At 38.7% G+C, this 13945-nt stretch overlaps 3 protein-coding genes across 3 annotated transcripts in view; 1 reads left to right on the forward strand and 2 right to left on the reverse strand.

The window, feature by feature from the left end:
* LOC129102112 (calcium/calmodulin-dependent protein kinase type II subunit beta) overlaps positions 1 to 1730 on the reverse strand; it is a 40415-nt gene extending 38685 nt beyond the window's left edge. Inside the window, exon 1 of the mRNA XM_054612093.1 lies at positions 1656 to 1730. Coding sequence (XP_054468068.1) covers positions 1656 to 1717 — 62 coding nt within the window. The 5' untranslated portion in view covers positions 1718 to 1730. The remainder of the gene's footprint in view (positions 1 to 1655) is intronic.
* Positions 1731 to 5728: 3998 nt separating this feature from the next.
* Positions 5729 to 10931, reverse strand: nudcd3 (NudC domain containing 3). The gene is made up of 6 exons (XM_054612516.1): positions 10553 to 10931; positions 8928 to 9235; positions 7859 to 7991; positions 7618 to 7761; positions 7336 to 7524; positions 5729 to 6403 (listed from the first exon to the last, which is right to left on the reverse strand). The coding sequence occupies exons 1-6, from the start codon at positions 10748 to 10750 to the stop codon at positions 6293 to 6295; spliced, it is 1083 nt and encodes a 360-aa protein (XP_054468491.1). The 5' UTR covers positions 10751 to 10931; the 3' UTR covers positions 5729 to 6292.
* A 668-nt stretch (positions 10932 to 11599) lies between these two features.
* On the forward strand, positions 11600 to 13428 carry mrps24 (mitochondrial ribosomal protein S24). The gene is made up of 4 exons (XM_054612517.1): positions 11600 to 11834; positions 12244 to 12309; positions 12575 to 12686; positions 12992 to 13428. Exons 1-4 carry the CDS (start codon positions 11793 to 11795, stop codon positions 13273 to 13275), a joined length of 504 nt encoding a protein of 167 aa, XP_054468492.1. The 5' UTR covers positions 11600 to 11792; the 3' UTR covers positions 13276 to 13428.
* The last annotated feature ends 517 nt before the right edge of the window (positions 13429 to 13945 follow it).

Here is a 13945-nt window from a genome sequence, read left to right on the forward strand (position 1 = left end):
TTAAAAATGTTTTATTAAATTTAATCAGTTGTCTTTAGTTCCACCCTCTTGTGACTCTTCTGGTTGCAAAAAAAAAAGATATGGCGTAGACTAAAATACCAAACTGGAGGCTTCCAAACTGCACTTCACAAACCAATGGGTGACGTCACGACAGTTACGTCCACTTCTTATGGACAGTCTGTGGTTTGTGTCCAAATGATGAAATCAAGTCCAATATTTTCTCTCTTTTTTTAGCTCCGTTTTTGGTCTCCACCACCTCCTGAGGTAAATATCTGTCTCTTTAGCTGCTAAATGCTCCACAATGTTCACCAGCTGGTCTTTAAATGAGTCTGTCGGCTGTTTGTTGCAGAGCAAGTAGAGCAAAATTGTCTTTTTACAGCTTGTTCTCTGAAAACGACGCCACAACAAGCAACTAACGTGATTAAGAAGTTGTTTCTGCTGCCGCTAATTGGACCCAAAAGAAAACATTTTTTTGCAGGTTTATAGTGGTAGTGTTACGCTTAATTGGTAGACCAGTCTTTGTAATAATTAATGACTTCATTTAAAGTCTTATTTAACCTATTTTCAATCTGCTGAAAAAGCAACAATTAATAAGCTGGAACTGGAACATTTGGTTTTTCACAGTAAGTGTTGTAAAACATTTAATAAATCATCGAAAACAGTTGTTGAATCGACTAATAATTGGAACACTTAGGTCAACATCCTACATCTGCATCTCTCACACACACACCCACACACACACACACACACACACACACACACACACACACACACACACACACACACACACACACACTAAACACTGACAGCACCAGCAGAACAGCAATGAGTCTCTGTTATCAGTGAGGGCAGCTGCTGCTTTACTCCAACATCCGCTATTGTCTTTAACTTATCACATCCCACACACACACACACACACACACACACACACACACACACACACACACACACAGAAGGCCTGGAGATCCCAGCCTCCACTAAAGACCTCAAAATGAAGCATCAACATCGGAGCTGAAACGTCGCTGAACTGCTGAATAAATGTTCCTGAGAGAGAGATCCTCTCTTCCCACGCACAACCTGACAGAGACACTCAGTCCACTCTGCATCACTCCATCCATTCAGTCTCTCTCCATTTGTCTGCATGCACGTCCAATAAATCTCTCTACTTCTTCCTGCTTTATCACCAGACACACCTCATTAGATAAGCAGCAGATCAAGCAGCAGCAGCAGCAGCATTATTCTGTGACTCCCCCACTGAGCTGAGTGCCACTGTGATTAAAGCCAGCTGATGATGAGGGAGCTTAATGCCGACACATCAGCTATTCACTCATATTAGGCCTGTTTGTCCCTAATTAGCCTTTGGGGCAGAAAGTGGAGGATGAGGGAGGATGGGGGGGGGTTCCCAGAAGTGTGCATGCAGCCACAAATCATGCACAAATCTAACTGCATTAAAAAGAAGTATTATAGTGTAAATAAACATGAATAAAAGCAATGCATAGAGGTTTTATCATGCAGGAGAGAGGACCGGCGTGCGTTTAGTTTGGAAGAGGATGGAGCTGCATCCATCACCGCAGATGTGCAGATGCTCCATCCATCCATCCATCCATCCATCCATCCCTCTGGACTTTGCATGCAGGAAAAACACAGAGTCTTACTTGCCCAGCTCCTCGTACAGCTGGTATTCATCCGTGAAACGCGTGCATGTAGTCGTAGCCATGATGCCTCTCCACCTCCTCCTCGGGACGGGTGCGCGGTGCCGAGTCCGAATTGCACACGGGGTGCGTCGCTGCGGGAGGACGGGAGGATGGGGAGGACGGGGAGGACCTCGGTGCTCTCTAGTCTCCACCCACCGCAAAAAAAACACAACCCAAGTGGTTCAGCTGCAGCCCGACACACACACACACACACACACACACACACACACACACACACACACACACACACACACACACACACACACACACACACACACACACTCTCTCTCTGTAATGTGAGCTCACCACATGACGTGTTCCTCATGGAGGAAAAGAAATAAAGAAAAATGAATGACTTCATTTAAAGTCTTATTTAACCTATTTTCAATCTGCTGAAAAAGCAACAATTAATAAGCTGGAACTGGAACATTTGGTTTTTCACAGTAAGTGTTGTAAAACATTTAATAAATCATCGAAAACAGTTGTTGAATCGACTAATAATTGGAACACTTAGGTCAACATCCTACATCCTACATCCTACATCTGCATCTCACACACACACACACACACACACACACACACACACACACACACACACACACACACACACACACACACACACACACACACACACACACACACAGCCTTTGATTCCATATTATTATAGATCAGGTAATGAGGAGAAGCCTGCAGACCATAATGAAATGACTTCACTTGTAACTTACTGGAGCTGATTTAATCTATTTATAGGATTTTATGAGGAAGGGAATGAAAAACTGCAGAGGAGATGTGATGCACTTCATAAAGTGCAGGGGACTGCGATGCATTTTAATGTTCCTTTATTAATAACAGAAACATGTTTTCATTTATGCAGGGCCGGGTTAACCTGTCAGGGGGCTCAGGGCAACACATTTCTGTAGCCCCCCCCAAACTACCAAACACTCTGCTCTTCTAATCAATTACATAGCTGATTATACAACTTTATTTTGAAATATTGACTCTGTGATTAAGATGTAAACTAGATTATATGGCCCAGTCACAGCAGCATTTAAAGGAATAGTTTGGTATTTTGGGAATTAAGCTAATTGTCCTTTTTTTTAGGTTTTTTTTCAAATAAAGGGACCTGATTCTCCCTTAGGAGTCGATAACATGATGTAAGTTGTATGATAAGAGGTACGTGGTGACAGGAAGTAGGCCATGACAACAGGACTGAACGTAGGCGACGACAAAAGGACATGGGCGACTGGATCTAGCCAATGACGACAGGAGATAGATGTTGACGACATGACGTAGGTGACAGCGACGGGAAGTAGCTGACGACGACAAGACACAGGTGAGGTTGGTGTGATGTAGGTGAAAACCATGGGAAGTAGGTGACGCCAGCGGGAAGTAGGCAACGGTGATGGGAAGTAGGTGACCTTGATGGGATCTAGGTGTCGATGACGGGAAGTAGGTGAGGACAATGGGAAGTAAGGGACGTCGACAGGAAGAAGGCGACGAAGACGGGATGTAGGTGACGACGACAAGACATGGGTGACGTTGTTGGGAAGGAGGTGAAAACAAGGTGAAGTCGGTGACGACAAAGGTAACTAGCGGACGCCAAGGAAGTACGGAACGACGACGAGACATAGGTGACGACAAGGAGAAGTAGATGACGATGGCGGGAAGTAGGTGCCAAGACAGGAAGTAGGCAAAGGCGACGGGAGCTAGGTGACCGCGACGAGACGTAGTTGACAACAACAGGAAGTAAGTAAAGACGACAGGACGTAGGTGACAACGACTGAAAGGTGACAACGATGGGACATAGGTGGCGACGGGTAGTATGTTACAACAACGGAAGCTGGGAAACGACGATGGGAAGTAGGCAAAAGTCAAGGGGATCTAGGTGACAACGACGGGACACGGCTTACAAGTAAGGAAGTAGGTGACAACAAAGGGAAGTAGGTGACAACAAAGGGAAGTAGGTGACAACAAAGGGAAGTAGGTGACAACAAAGGGAAGTAGGCAAGGACGACGGGACGTGGGCTTCAAGAACCAGACGTAAATGAAGTCAACGAGAACTAGGTGATGGTTGAGGGAGGACATGGTTCATAAACAACGAGCCTGTTGCTGTTTCTTTCATTTGTCTGACTGTTTTGTTGGTTCTCTTTGTTATACTTTCATCTCCGTCTTAGTTTCTCGTCTCTTTGTGACTTCCAAACAAGAACTGTTTGCAGTAGCTTCAAACAGAAGCTCTGGCTCTGGTGCCCAGTATGCCCAGAATAACCAGTAACCCGTCCATGGCTGAAGTGCTTCTGTTTAAGTGGCTTTAGATCAGAAGATTGACCCTCTTCATGAAAGTGCAGCAATCAGTTTGGTGGATTTCTCTGCAGATTCGTCACGACCGAGCAAAAAACACACAGAGAGAGATTACAATTTAGATGAAGAAACTACTTATATTTATGGAAGGAAATAAGTTTTGATGATGATTGATTATTTAAAAAGGTTTCAGTTTCTAATAGTGAGTAGATATCAGTGGATATGTCTTAGAAAATGGACAGTATACATTAGATAATTTTGTAATGTGTTAATGTACTTTAGTGTATTGTAAAGTACTGTGCTTTACTGTGTTGTACTACAGTGTTTGCTGTTGTATTGTACTGATACTACTGATGGAAAAGAGCTCTCTAGCTAACTCATTTACATTTAGGTGCAAACTGAAATGTTGTTTAATGTGCACTGTTCCTGTTAAATAAACAAATGAATAGTTTAATTTCTTGCAGACAGACTGATAAATGAAATGCTCAAATATATGTGATCTTTATATGATTTTGCCTCCAGCTGAGGAGAAACGAGGCGTTCGTGTCCGACTCCACTCTTTATTTTCAATCTTTCCTTCTCCATCACCCCGTCAGCACATTATCAACTCACTGTTTCCATGTGGAGAGTGGAGAGATGGATGACAAATAAATGAATTCAGTGACGAAGGTATCGTTGGAATCAAGACGTCACGAGTAGAGTTTTTATCTCGAGCTGAGTGAAGACAGGAAAACACATTTATCATTTAAGACTAATGTTAGAGTCCAGAGTGACGGGGAAGTGATTTATGTATCAACGAAGGGAGAGATGAACAGAGGAGAAGTACTGCAGAATGTACGAGATTTATTATCTTATTTAGTTCATAAGCTGTAATTATTGTCTTATTGATAGTTAATAAAAATAATTGTGGTTCTTTATCACTAATTAGCCATAAATAAGAATATTTTTTGGGCTTGTTTCTTTCAGTTTATCAGCCTCTAACTTTTGTCTTTTTCCTTTAACTCATAAGGAGGCAGCTCAAATGTTTGACCAACTTATTACTGATTAATTAGGCATTAATTACCAATTCATTAACATTTATAAAGCATTAGTTACATTAAGTTATCTTAATAGCCAATTAATGAAATGAGAAGTTGATTAATTAACATAATTAAAGCCATTAAAGTCTTCATTAATGGATTGTGGATAAATAAGTTAGGTAACAAAGTACATTTACCCAAGTACTTGAGCAGAGTTTTGAGGTACTTCTACTTTACTGAGGTCACTTGGAAGCAACTCAGGAAACTACCTGCTGATGAGGAATACGTGATGCGTTTAAAGTCCCTGGATAAAAATTGTAAATAGGCCTTAAGTGGAGGAACTTTAACTTTCAAGTTCAAGAACGAGCTTTTATGTTTGATATTTAAATCTTTTATTAAACAATAGATTTCAGTTTGGATGTGAGGTGGTTGAGCCAGTTAAAGATTTTTTCTTTTCCATGTTTTATTATTGTCCATCTGCTGAGTCTGAATCAGCAAACATTCTGGTTGATTTTTCCAGTTGGAAGAGACTGATTCAACCAGGAACAAGAAGTCTTTTTCCTTCTACATGTTTTTATGAGCATTTTTAAATGTGCATAAAAAAACTGAGTGGAAAAGTCTGAAAATTCCGAAAAAAAACTTGATGTATTGCAAAAAAAAAAAAAAAAAGGTTTCTACACATGGCTTTGGTGGAAAAGATTAAAAAAATAAAATAAAAAAAAAAACCTTCATCACAGAAACGTTACATTTCCTTCATTTTCTACACATTGTGTCCGACTGTTGGAGGCTTGGATGAAATGTGAAAACTGGCCACAAAACTCAAAGATGGTGCAGACAAAAAGATGTCTAGCTCTATGAATTGAGTCATAATATTTGCATAACTGCAGTGGATCTATTTGCACATTTTCTGGAAGATTTGTGTAAATGTTTGTGCTACATTTGGATGAAACTTGGCTGCTGAGAGACGACTAAATGCTGTAACAGTTTGGGGGAATAAGTATGTGAACAAAACAGAAAAATAACAACAGAATTCATCATAATAGGCACTGAAGAGTTTTTTTTTAAATAAAGAGCAAATCGGTTAACAAAGTACACGTATTTATCAGATTCCAAACGGCCAAAACATCAAATCATCATTTGATATAATGACGTCTCCTCGTCTGTGTTCCTCACGCTCTCACGTCCGACACATCATCGCAGCAGGTAAATGTCGACCTCACAACGAGCGACTCCGTTTAACCAAACGAGGATTCAGTTCTTTTTTTTTCTTCGTCCGTTCCCTCAGAACTGAACGGCGCTGGGCGGGATGTCGAACATGGACGGGTCGAACTGCTGCCCTTTGAACGGCGAGCCCTCGGCGTCCCAGCCCTTCTTCAGCATGTCGTGCACCTTCTGTGGAGAGAGAGAGAGAGAGAGAGAGACGGTATATGTATGTGTTAATGCTGATTAAACCCACAGTGCCATCTAGAGGGAGTCATAAAAACAGATGATTTTTAAAACACAACTGAACAAGTTCACAGTTTTTTTTTCTAGTTTTACATAAATCCAACAGAGTGACACCTCGTCTCTCCAGCAGATCACGTCACATCGATTTCAGGAGTCGCATTTTCAAGGTTTTATTTTAACATGTTTATCACTGAAGCAGGTAAAGGTGGAGCTCATTTAATCAAATAATTAGATGAAAGGAAGAAAATGTTAAGTAAAATGTAAAGTTAAATGCATCAATCTGGTGAACTTTTAAAGCAAAATTAAGAAGCTAGATCAAGAAAAAGACTTTGTGCTTTTGATTTAACAATGGTGGAATGTAACCAAGTACATTTACTCAAACATTGTATGCATTGTATGTAACTTTATACTCCTGGTCCTCCACATCTCAGAGGGAAATATTGTACTTTTAACTTCCCTACATTTATTTGATGATATTAGTTTCTAGTTAGAACTCTAGATTCTGATTCTTTATACAAAATATAAATCATCTAATAAACCATGATGTTTCGTTAAAGTTACTACAAGGAACTTTTATTTTGTGTTGATTCTGGCGACCCCTGTGGACAAAGGTGGTAGTGTTTCTGGTGAACCTGCATGATTTCACCAGAATCCGACCCGGTGGCTCCGATGACGAGCTTTAAGAATAACTTTATAGAAACAGACGATCTTCTCTCTGATGGTCTGTTTACTGATGGAGGTCTATAGAGGATCAGGACTAAACTGAGACTGGTTCAGGACCGGATAAAAGTTCCTCACAGTAACTCTAAAGTACTTGAGTATAAGTACTTAGTTACTCTCCACCACTGTCGATGTGTTGTGTTGAGATGTGTCCTCACCGTCTCGTGGCTCTGTGGTTTCCCCTGCAGCTTCTGATGATAGTCGAAGGAGAGTCGGTCCAGGACGGCGTGCTCCTCCTCGTCCACCGTCGCCATGGAGCGCTCACGGTTTATTTGGTTTATATCAATCTCCTTTTCTCCCTTCAGCACCGCGTTCCACCAGACCTCCGAGACCTTACTGAGCGACAGCTGGAGGTCAAAGAGGACAAAGACGGTAAATAAAAAATAAATAAAAAGCCAGACAACAGAGAGATGAGTGTGTGTTTGTGTGTTTGAACTCACGACCACGCAGCTCCCCGGCTCCAGACTCCACAGAGAGTTCTCGGTGTTGATCTTGTGGGTGAACTCCCCCTCCATCAGTGTCTTCTCCTCGGCTCCCTCCTTCACACACACCTGCATGCTGTTGGTCTGCAGACTGACTCTGACCTGAGGACAGCCAGCGGGAACACGATGTGAATGAACTCACAGTGACGTATTCACCGGTACGTCAGGTGACGGGATGTGGACGGATGTTTGGTTTTACCTGTCGGCCTTTGACCACGGTCTTGGGTACGAACACGCGGATCTCCATGTCGGTGTAGTCCTGAGACCAGCTGTAGTTTTCCCTCACGGCTCCGTTGTAACTGTCGGGGTCCGACTGAAACTTCTCCTGACTCCTGAAACACAACATGGACAAAAATAATTAGACAAAAAGTTAGGAAAACCAACATTATGATTCTGTAACCCTCTTCATTACTGTCATATCGACATGTTTCATTCATTTATTCATTCATACAGTTCACCTAGAAAGTACGACAACAGATCTAACGTTACAGGCCTCAGTACCAGGGGGCAACCTTGGCGGGATGAAGTGTCTTAAAGCTGCATTCTCTCTAGTGTCCACCAGGGGGCGACTCCTCTGGTTGTATAGAAGTCTATGAGAAAATGACTCTACTTCTCTCTTGATTTATTCCCTCAGTAAACATTGTAAACATGAGTTTATGGTCTCAATCTCTAGTTTCAAGTCTTCTTCAATACAGCATGATGTTCATTTAGTAAATGATGCTCCATTTAGAGTCAAACAGACCATAAAGCAGGGGATGCTTTAGGGCGGGGCTACACACTGATTGACAGGTCGCTACCATGGTGTTGTCCGGTCTGGGAGTTGTCCCTGTTTTCATCTTACAACTTTAAACTTTTCACAATGTGTTTTCACTTCATGAAAGTTAACTGTAACTTCTTACTAAAAAATATCTTATTTAGCATATGGTTGTACTTTTGGCTCCACCCTCTTGTGTCAGTTCTGGTTGCAAAAAAAACAACAAAGATGGCGACTCAAACCGCCAAACTCCAGGCTTCAAAACAGAGAACCACTAACCAACCAAGTGCAGAGACAAATTTTAAGTGATGTTATGTCAATATATCAAACTCAAATGTTGGAGAAACACAGCTTAGGATTAGAAAGAGCTAATAAAGATATTCACTGTCTTTTTAAGTGTTTACTGAGTTTAGAGGAAGAGAAAGAAGCATTGTGTCTGAGCTCAGATGTTCTGGTCATCGGTGTGATAAAAACAGGAAGCTCTGATGGACAACAATCGCTGTAAGTCACTCACACTTCTGATGTTGTGCCGGATGCTGCTGCTGTGTCTCCCTGAGCCGTCGGGTCTGAACTGCTGCTGTCGTCGGGCTGAGCGCTGACGGTTTCTTCTGATGAAGCAGGAGGTGGAACATCTGGAGGAGAGCTCTCCTTCTCCTCCTCGGTGCTTTTCTCCTCCTCGGTGCTTTGCTCCTCCGTCACCTCAGCGCCGATCTCCAGCTCCTGAACCGCCGGAGGAATGCGTCGACTCTCTTCTCTCTTCTGCAGTTCGCTCCGCTGTCTCTCTCGGTCGTTCTCAGCGAGCTTCTCAAACAGCTTGAACGTCTGAAGAGGGAAGAAAAAGTTAAATATTAGGGCAGGAATTTAGTTGGGACACTTATTAATCTTTAAAAAAACAGAAAATACAGACAAAGCTTTGTCTTTAGTAATTCTTAACTAATTTGTAGTTAAGAAAAAAGGTAATAAATTGCAATATATGTTATCGCAATCCTCAAAAGATTGAAGTATTGTGATAATATCGCATTTTATATATAAAGTAGTGAAGAAATAGGATTAAACAGCTGAAGAAGACAACAGAAAAGCAAATTCTAACAATTGAATAAAATATACAAACTCTCAAAATGAACATATGCAACTAAGTCACACTAAGATGCCAGTTTATGAGAGAAATCCAGCTAAAACATCGCTGTGTTAAATAATCTCTTTATGCAAGTTTAAATGTTCAGGTTTTGTTACTGTTTGATCATTTTGGAGGTTGTTTAAAGAGTTTATTTGTCATATGAACTATACTTCTACACTTTTTTAATGTGATAGTGTATGTTAACATATATTTATATTAACTTTTGCAAGTCTTTTGGTGTGTTTTTATACAAGCCATAAAGGATTATCTTATCTTATCTTAAGCCATAACAGGTTTCTACCATACCCTACTATATATATATATATATATATATATATATATATATATATATATATATATAAATATATTTATATATATATATATATATAAATAAATATATTTATATATATATATATATATATATATATATATATATATAAATATTATATATATATATATATATATATATATATATATATATATATAAATATATATATATATATATTTATATAGTAGACTGGTAAACTATTGTACAGAAGTGATAGAAATGATTAGACTGTAATACAAAAAGGAAAAACTAGAGATGATGTTGAACTGTATTTATATATACATATATATATATATATATATATATATATATATATATAGATATATATACATATATATACATATTCATATATATATACACACACATACATATATGTATATATGTATATACATATATATATATATACATATATATATATATATATATATATACATATATACATATACACATACATATATATACACATACATATATACATATATATACATATATACACATATATATATATATGTATATATATATATATATATATATATATATATATATACACATATATATATATATATGTATATATATATATATATATATATATATATATATATATATATATATATATATACATATATATATACATATGTATATATATACTGGTGAAATCAGCTGCCAGGGCCCTGAACATGCAGATAAACTCCACCTTGAACACCATCTTCTCCGCCACACCTGGAGGGAAGCCCAGCCGGTCGTTGGGAGCCGACAGCAGCCGATAGAAGTCTGTTTTTCGGTACAGGAACCCGAAGTAAACCTGCAGGAAGTCCTGGATGTTCCCGACGTGCTGCAGGATCCCGAGCAGCGCGTTGTCGTACATCTCCGTCATCTGCAGCGGCGACGCCATGTTTGACCGTTTAACAGCGTGCACCGAGCGTGTAATTACCCAAACTAACGAGTTAAAGACCCAAATAAACAGCCTGTGTCAATAAATACAAGTTATTGTTCAATTTTGACCCGCTGGGGAACGATTCTTGACACCTCTGCTGCTCCTTCCAGAACAATAACAACACTTCCGGTCCAGTCTTTTCAAAGTAAGTTCACCTGTTCCACAAGAAAGTGAAAACAAAGCAAAAACATCCCTGTGTTAAATAATCTCTTTATGAAAGTTTAAATGTTCAGGTTTTGTTACTGTTTGATCATTTTGGAGGTTGTTTAAAGTCTTTATTTGTCATATGAACTATACTTCTACACTTTTTTAATGTAATAGTGTATGGTAACATATATTTATATTAACTTTTGCAAGTCTTTTGGTGTGTTTTTATACAAGCCATAACAGGTTTCTACCATACCCTACTATATATATATATATTGTTCAGGTTTTGTTACTATTTGATATATATATTGGAGGTTGTTTATAATATATTTATTTGTCATATATATTTATATATATATATATATAAATATAAATATATATATATATATATATATATATATTTATATATTTATATAGTAGACTGGTAAACTATTGTACAGAAGTGATAGAAATGATTAGACTGTAATACAAAAAGGAAAAACTAGAGATGACACACAGAACAAACACAAAAAAGCGTTATTATTAAGATACTAATCTGTATTATGTATACTTTAACACCACAAATAACTATTCAAATAAAAGTATAGAACGCTAGCTGTTCTCTAAACTATTTTACTTTTTCTACATCCGGTTGGTCCAGCTCAACAGTCTTCCGGTGGAAACAGATGTCCGACTGTCGCATAAACAGTTCCTGTGTTCACGCATAGCTTATCGGAAAAACAACAAATCTGCTAATTAAATACGAGTTATAATCATTTCATTAATTAAATATTAAAACTATAACGGAATAACAACTCATTTGTGCATATAGTGTAAGCTATCTACGCGCCCTGCATTTTGATACTGAACAAAGATGGCGGCGTCCTTGAGCAGCACAGTGAGCGTGAGGCTGCTGGTCAGTAATACTTATATTTAAACCTTTAATACATTAATATGAACACATTTCGACATCTTAACTCATCTATGTGCTCTGTTTATTCAGCTGTTCGGTTTGAGAGCATGTTTATTCAGGATCTAACGTTAATGGTTTAACCTGGCAGCAGCTGGCAGCTTCATGTCTGTCCTGTTCACGTTTGATTCCTCTGAGTTTAACATGTATATATACTCCTTTATATATTCAGTTTGCTAGGCAGGTAATGTGAACTAGTTAAAGAGAAATCAGCACCTTTTTGGGTGTCTTATTGTGGACAAAACACAACTTATAGTTTATTAAAATGCATAAACATAGGGTGGATAAACAGCTGGGTTAAACTGGGAACTACAACTAAACATCATTTAAAAGTCTCATGTTGTTTCCTCTGCAGAGTTCTTTATTCAGGTCCGGCTCCTCTGGAAGCAGAGCCCTCCATGTCACCGCAGTGTGCTGCAAGGTAAACATCCACAAATCATCATCATAGTCAACCATCAAACTGTATTCACTCACCAAAATGAGTTATAATTTAAGACGATATCTCCCAAAAGTATAGCCTTTGAAGTAGAAAAAATCATTGCATATTTGGGATTTAACTCATCTCGCTAGATCTAGTTATTATTTAACTTTTCCAGCGAGCTTCTAAACAAAGATTGTTCCCATCTGACATTTGTTCCTCTTTCTTTCTTTCTTTCTGTCTTTCTTTATCTTCTTTTCTTTTCCAGAATCGAGCAGCTCGTGTCCGAGTGGGCAAAGGAGACAAACCTTATACGTATGAGCAAGCACTGCCACCTCATCACATCGGCCACCGCAAAGGATGGCTGTCACAGCATACCGGTGAGCACGAACACGCTCCTTAACGGGCAATTTAACAGCTTTAGGTCTGGTGTTTTAATGATTTAATGTGTCCCCAGCCTGACACCGATATGAAACACAATAGGACACGTTGAAAAGTATCATAGCATTCAAAAATATCCTGACTAATTGGTTTAAAAAGTTGTATTTTGTGTTTTTACCATTTTTTTCAGTTCTTAAAGTCAAGATTTAGATCCAGATTGAATCCAAGATGCTTAAATTTAATAACTAATTGGTCTTTTCCCCTTTGACGACAATGTTAACACAACCCTTCCTGTTACTTCCAGGTAACCTGAAAGGAGAGGAGGGAGCAGCTGATCGGACCGTAGAGGACCTGTTCGTGAGGCGGTTCATGTTCGGGACCTTCCACAGCTGCCTGGCCAATGAGATCGTGATCAAAAGGCGCGGCAACGTGCTCGTAGTGTGCGCTTTAATGCTTCAGAAGTTACCACCACAGAAGTTTTACTTCCTAATCGGATACTCAGAGACAATTTTGTCGCACTTGTACAAATGCCCCGTCAAGTTAGAGGTTCAGACCCTGCAGGATAAAGCTGTGTACAAGTACCTCTAGTGGAAGTGTGTAGTACTAATACAGAATGTTTCTGTATACGGCCAGCTGAATTTTGCTCTTGTATTAAACCCACTTTGTTCCTGTCATTCGTGCTCACAGTGATGTCATCTTCTGTTTTCAATTATTTGTGCTTTTGTGAATAAAACTCTCAGAATTAAAGAGTGTTATTGAAACATGATGCCTGAAAGTGTTTAACAAATGCAACTACAAGGTTTAATACGGAAGCTACAGTTCACTACGTTTCAACTGATATTTACATTTGGAAATGTCATGGTGTCATCATTTTGTCATCATAATATAAAAAAATCTTTATTTGTATAATACTTATCAAAACAATGTTATAAAGTGTTTCACATAGCAGGCAAATAACTCATAAAACATAACAGAAAAACATAAAATCACAGCAATAGAAGTACTACATGAACTACACACAAAAAATGTCAGAACCCGTAAACAGTAAAACCGAGCAGATGAAATCAGGGAAATTGGTGTAATAACAACTGTTTCCAGCCTACATTTAAAAAAGCCACTGACTCAGCCTGCTGTATCATCGTTTGTAAGTCAGAGGAAAGTTTAAAGTTTGTGTGATTTATTAAAGAAACCTAAAAAATTCAGTCAGAGAAAGTTGTTTTTTATCCAAAACAGATATTTTATAAAGCGTAATTACCAG

This window comes from Anoplopoma fimbria, chromosome 14, assembly GCF_027596085.1.
Source record: "Anoplopoma fimbria isolate UVic2021 breed Golden Eagle Sablefish chromosome 14, Afim_UVic_2022, whole genome shotgun sequence".
Taxonomy (NCBI): Eukaryota; Metazoa; Chordata; class Actinopteri; order Perciformes; family Anoplopomatidae; genus Anoplopoma; species Anoplopoma fimbria.

Excerpts from the sequence above, each read along its gene's own strand:
- nudcd3 (XM_054612516.1), bottom strand. The coding sequence starts at position 10,750 with ATGGCGTCGCCGCTGCAGATGACGGAGATGTACGACAACGCGCTGCTC. Across the intron at positions 7,525-7,617 it reads AGCCGGGGAGCTGCGTGGTC|CTGTCGCTCAGTAAGGTCTC; the intron begins GTGAGTTCAAAC and ends TTTGACCTCCAG. Across the intron at positions 6,404-7,335 it reads AACCACAGAGCCACGAGACG|AAGGTGCACGACATGCTGAA; the intron begins GTGAGGACACAT and ends CTCTCTCCACAG.
- mrps24 (XM_054612517.1), top strand. The coding sequence starts at position 11,793 with ATGGCGGCGTCCTTGAGCAGCACAGTGAGCGTGAGGCTGCTG. Across the intron at positions 11,835-12,243 it reads CAGTGAGCGTGAGGCTGCTG|AGTTCTTTATTCAGGTCCGG; the intron begins GTCAGTAATACT and ends TTTCCTCTGCAG. Across the intron at positions 12,310-12,574 it reads TCACCGCAGTGTGCTGCAAG|AATCGAGCAGCTCGTGTCCG; the intron begins GTAAACATCCAC and ends TTTCTTTTCCAG.